Raw genomic sequence first — 6,000 nt, 5'->3', positions numbered from 1 at the left:
GCCGGTGCTCTCCTCATCTTCTCTGCGTTCACCACTATGCGAGGACTGTAGCGCGGACTTCAGTCGACATGGACAAGCAACTGGAGCACATCCAGTTTTTGTGTTTACTGGGACTTTTGCAATGTAAGGTTATATAGCCAAATCTACATTGTATTAGTAGAATATATTTATAGTAGAGTTATAGTTAAGAGTTTCACCTGGCCTGCCTGATGAATTGACTATCAGACTTGCTGTAGACGCTTTTGTACAAAGAAAATATGTATAATTTAAAATGTGTTTGTTCATTTTGTGTTGTTGTTGCAGTCGCACCGTTGACAGTGGGGTTCAGCTTCGACATTCGCTATCCCAGAACATTAAGTGTCTCGGACTCGGAGGCAGCAGGGTCCCATTTCGGTTATCGTGTCTGTCAATTTGGACCGGCGCAAGGAGGCAGCAGGCAAGTTACTAATCATTAAACAGTCAAACCACTGGGTTCAGATCTCACAATTGGATGTTAATCATCATAACGTGTCTGTGTGGGTGGACCATTTCACTGTGTTATAGAATCCATGTTGCGACTACAGCTCTGAGTCTCTCCGAGTAAGTCTCTAAGAGCTTTGCACACCTGGAATGTTTACAATATTTGCACATTATTATTTTAAAAATTCTACAAGCTCTGTCAGGTTGGTTATTGATCATTGCTAGACAGCCATTTTCAATTATTACCATAGGTTTTCAAGCCGTTTTCAAATCAAAACTGTAACTAGGCCACTTAGGAACACTCAATGTAATTTTGGGGTGGCAGGTAGCCTAGTGGTTAGAGCGTTGGGCTGGTAACGGAAAGGTTGCTAGAATGAATCCCCGAGCTGACAAGGTAAAAATCTGTTGTTCTGCTCCTGAACAAGGCAGTTAAAGCACTGTTGCGTAGTTTAAAAAAAGCAACTCCAGTGTATATTTGACCTTGTGCTTTAGGTTATTGTCCTGTAGAAAGGTGAATTTGTCTCCCACTGTCTGTTGAAAAGCATACTCACCCACATTTTCTTCTAGGATTTGTTTTGCCTGTGCTTAGCTCTATTCCGTTTCTTATTATCCTTAACTCCCTAGTCCTTGCCAATGACAAGCACACCGATAACATGATGCAGCCACCACCATGCTTTAAAATATGAAGAGTGGTACTCAGTGATGTGCTGTGTTGGATTAACCCCAAACATAACGCTTTGTATTTAGGACTAAGTTAATTTCTCTGACACATTTTTTGCAGTTTTACATTAGTGCCTTATTGCAAACAGGATGCATGTTTTGGAATATTTTTTATTCTGTACAGGCTTCCTCCTTTTCACTGTCATTTAGGTTATTATTGTGAGTAATCACAATGTTGTTGATCCATCCTCAGTTTTCTCCTGTCACAGCCATTAAACTCTGTAACCGTTTTAAAGTCACCATTGGCCTCATGTTGAAATCACTGAGCGGTTTCCTTCCTCTCCGGCAACTGAGTTAAGGACGCCTGTGTCTTTGTAGTGACTAGGTGTATTAATACACCATCCAAAGTGTAATGAATAACTTCACCATGCTTTTTTTACCCATCTATAAATAGATGCTCTTCTTTACGAGGCATTGGAAAACCTCCCTGCTTTTTGTTTGTTTAATCTGTGGTTGAAATTCCCTGCATAGTCATGGCACACTTTGTAAGAGCTATTGAAGATTGAAAGCCCCCATGGCGCTTCAATGGGGCAGAAGTCAGTGTGTCATTGTGATTCTGGATGGCCAGATTGCTAGCAAGAATGAGAAGAAACTGCCATGTGGGGAATTGTAAGTGTCTCGTTTCATCTTGTTTTCAGGTGTTTTGACTGATTTTATGTTCATGATAATATGGCTAAAACTCTAGCTAACCAACAACTGTAAAGATGTATTTGACAGGAAACAAGTGCTCATTGTGCAAATGTATTTATATTTTCAATAAACATTGGAGATTAAATATAGCTTACATGTTGTCAAATCAAATCAAATTTTATTTGTCACATACACATGGTTAGCAGATGTTAATGCGAGTGTAGCGAAATGCTTGTGCTTCTAGTTCCGACAATGCAGTGATAACCAACAAGTAATCTAACTAACAATTCCAAAACTACTGTCTTATACACAGTGTAAGGGGATAAGGAACATGTACATAAGGATATATGAATGAGTGATGGTACAGAGCAGCATACAGTAGATGGTATCGAGTACAGTATATACATATGAGATGAGTGTGTAGACAAAGTAAACAAAGTGGCATAGTTAAAGTGGCTAGTGATACATGTGTTACATAAGGATGCAGTCGATGATATAGAGTACAGTATATACATATGCATATGAGATTAATAATGTAGGGTAAGTAACATTATATAAGGTAGCATTGTTTAAAGTGGCTAGTGATATATTTACATCATTTCCCATCAATTCCCATTATTAAAATGGCTGGAGTTGGGTCAGTGTCAATGACAGTGTGTTGGCAGCAGCCACTCAATGTTAGTGGTGGCTGTTTAACAGTCTGATGGCCTTGAGATAGAAGCTGTTTTTCAGTCTCTCGGTCCCAGCTTTGATGCACCTGTACTGACCTCGCCTTCTGGATGATAGCGAGGTTAACAGGCAGTGGTTCGGGTGGTTGATGTCCTTGATGATCTTTATGGCCTTCCTGTAACAACGGGTGGTGTAGGTGTCCTGGAGGGCATGTAGTTTGCCCCCGGTGATGCGTTGTGCAGTCCTCACTACCCTCTGGAGAGCCTTACGGTTGAGGGCGGAGCAGTTGCCGTACCAGGCGGTGATACAGCCCGCCAGGATGCTCTCGATTGTGCACTGTAGAAGTTTGTGAGTGCTTTTGGTGACAAGCCAAATTTCTTCAGCCTCCTGAGGTTGAATAGGCGCTGCTGCGCCTTCTTCACGACGCTGTCAGTGTGAGTGGACCAATTCAGTTTGTCTGTGATGTGTATGCCGAGGAACTTAAAACTAGCTACCCTCTCCACTACTGTTCCATCGATGTGGATAGGGGGGTGTTCCCTCTGCTGTTTCCTGAAGTCCACAATCATCTCCTTAGTTTTGGTGACGTTGAGTGTGAGGTTATTTTCCTGACACCACACTCCGAGGGCCCTCACCTCCTCCCTGTAGGCCGTCTCGTCGTTGTTGGTAATCAAGCCTACCACTGTTGTGTCGTCCGCAAACTTGATGATTGAGTTGGAGGCGTGCGTGGCCACGCAGTCGTGGGTGAACAGGGAGTACAGGAGAGGGCTCAGAACACACCCTTCTGGGGCCCCCGTGTTGAGGATCAGCGGGGAGGAGATGTTGTTGCCTACCCTCACCACCTGGGGGCGCCCCGTCAGGAAGTCCAGTACCCAGTTGCACAGGGCGGGGTCGAGACCCAGGGTCTCGAGCTTGATGACGAGCTTGGAGGGTACTATGGTGTTGAATGCCGAGCTGTAGTCGATGAACAGCATTCTCACATAGGTATTCCTCTTGTCCAGGTGGGTTAGGGCAGTGTGCAGTGTGGTTGAGATTGCATCGTCTGTGGACCTATTTGGGCGGTAAGCAAATTGGAGTGGGTCTAGGGTGTCAGGTAGGGTGGAGGTGATATGGTCCTTGACTAGTCTCTCAAAGCACTTCATGATGACGGAAGTGAGTGCTACGGGGCGGTAGTCGTTTAGCTCAGTTACCTTAGCTTTCTTGGGAACAGGAACAATGGTGGCCCTCTTGAAGCATGTGGGAACAGCAGACTGGTATAGGGATTGATTGAATATGTCCGTAAACACACCGGCCAGCTGGTCTGCGCATGCTCTGAGGGCGCGGCTGGGGATGCCGTCTGGGCCTGCAGCCTTGCGAGGGTTAACACGTTTAAATGTCTTACTCACCTCGGCTGCAGTGAAGGAGAGACTGCATGTTTCCGTTGCAGGCCGTGTCAGTGGCACTGTATTGTCCTCAAAGCGGGCAAAAAAGTTATTTAGTCTGCCTGGGAGCAAGACATCCTGGTCCGTGACTGGGCTGGATTTCAACAATCTAAGCCAACCCCGTCTGTTTTTCCCCATACTTACGCACGTGTCGACTTAGTTGCTAAACAAGCAATAGACGACAGAACCAAATATCAGGGTCGCCTAGTGGTTAGAGCATTGGACTAGTAACCGAAAGGTTGCAAGTTCAAATCCCCGAGCTGACAAGGTACGAAATCTGTCGTTCTGCCCCTGAACAGGCAGTTAACCCACTGTTCCTAGGCCGTCATTGAAAATAAGAATTTGTTCTTAACTGACTTGCCAAGTTTCTTTAAAAAAAAAAGAAATTCTGAGGCTTAACCAAAAAGGCTCATAATTTAACAATTGTATTCATATTTACAGATGGCATACAAGTTTGTTATTAAGGCACATGAAAGTTCACACAAGGCATTTCTGCAAAAAAAAAACGCATTTTCATTTAAAAAAAAATGTTTTAAGTTCAATTGGCTCTACTGTGAAGTCGTGACTTGCGACATACGCCTAGTTTCCTGAATCTGGTCACAAATGTGATTGATTTTCAACCTAACCCTAAGCTTAACCCTAATATTAACAACACTGCTAATCTAATGCCTAACCCTAACCTTAAATTAAGACCAAAACGTACATTTTTGTTTTCAGGAATTTGTACGATATACCCAATTTTGACATTGTGGCTGTGGTAACTAGTGGAAACCAGGGAGATCAAAACAAACATGCTGATGCAATAAGTGAAAACACATTATCTAACTGGGGATAGACAGCTATCATAGTGTCACAAGACTTTCATTATGAAATAACTTCATATTTTTCAGTTAGACAGATACTGGTTTCGAAAGACTTGTGTCACGCCTTGGTCATTGTATTTTGTGTTTTTGTTATATGTTTGGGTAGGCCAGGGTGTGACATGGGTTTATATGTTGTGTTTCGTATTTGGGTTTTATTAGCATTGGGATTGTGTATGATTAGGGGTGTGTCTAGTTAGGCTTGGCTGCCTGAGGCGGTTCTCAATTGGAGTCAGGTGATTCTCGTTGTCTCGGATTGGGAACAGTATTTAGGTAGCCTGAGTTCGCTTTGTATTTTGTGGGTGTTTGTACCTATCTCTGTGTTGTAGTCACCAGATAGGCTGTAATTAGTTTCACGGTCCGTTCTGTTGTTTTTGTATGTAGATTCAGTTATTTCATGTACCGCATTTTCATTCATTAAAGGCATGAGTAACCAACACGCTGCATTTCGGTCCGACTCTCTTCATTCAACAGACGAACGCCGTTACAACTTGAAATTGGAAGCTAACTAACTAGCAAGCTACCAGTGAGCCATAGCTAGCTAGCTGCTTATCAAAGGTAGATAACTGGTTAAAAAAATAAATAAAAAAATCAGCCAAACAATTTCTCAATGTTTCTCAAAATGACTGTAGCTGGTTAATTCATTTCATAATGCTTTGTGATACACCTGGTTTCATGCTGTTTTAGTCCACAAAACATGTCGCCCTGTCACCAACAGTAGAACCTGACTAACAGAATGGGGGGAAACAAAATTGGCCATGCTTTTTTGTCCTACCAGATACACGATGAGAAGGTTCTAGCTAGTGTATTGCTCAGCAGACCCAGAAGTTCTGACTTAACAGACGCACATTTACTTTGTGCTGTTATAATTTATGCTCTAAAATCCTACAATCCAGACAATCTATGAGACCACGGAGGCGGAGTATATTTTGAAAACAGGAAATGTTACACATAACACACTTTCATGAGCATTTAAAACATAACCAATTAACCTCTCCTCTCTCTGCATCCCTTCTGTGTTTCTCCTCTTCTCTCCATCCTCTCGCCTCTCTGTAGTGTGTTGGTCACCGCTCCTTTTCAAGACAATGGGACAGGAGTGGTTTACAGATGTTCTTACGACAGTGGCACTTGTAAAGCTCTACCTGTACAAGGTAAGATGCATGTGCACTATAACCAGTTTGTGTGGCCCCTAAGAATCAGAGTTCTCTCTCTCTCTCTATAAAGCTTTGCGGTTGTGTTTTTGT

General features: G+C 43.0%; 1 protein-coding gene across 2 annotated transcripts in view; it reads left to right on the top strand.

The window, feature by feature from the left end:
* LOC123994755 (integrin alpha-X-like) overlaps positions 1 to 6,000 on the top strand; it is a 64,778-nt gene continuing 58,778 nt past the window's right edge. For both annotated transcript variants that reach the window (XM_046297716.1, XM_046297715.1), the window contains exons 1-3: positions 1 to 123; positions 304 to 436; positions 5,813 to 5,907. In XM_046297716.1, the coding sequence (XP_046153672.1) occupies positions 69 to 123; positions 304 to 436; positions 5,813 to 5,907 (283 nt within the window). In that variant the 5' untranslated portion in view covers positions 1 to 68. The remainder of the gene's footprint in view (positions 124 to 303; positions 437 to 5,812; positions 5,908 to 6,000) is intronic.

This window comes from Oncorhynchus gorbuscha, linkage group LG14 (genome assembly GCF_021184085.1).
Source record: "Oncorhynchus gorbuscha isolate QuinsamMale2020 ecotype Even-year linkage group LG14, OgorEven_v1.0, whole genome shotgun sequence".
NCBI lineage: Eukaryota > Metazoa > Chordata > Actinopteri > Salmoniformes > Salmonidae > Oncorhynchus > Oncorhynchus gorbuscha.
The sequence above is the reverse complement of the archived record's forward strand: the minus strand, read 5'-3'. Positions and strand labels throughout refer to the sequence as shown.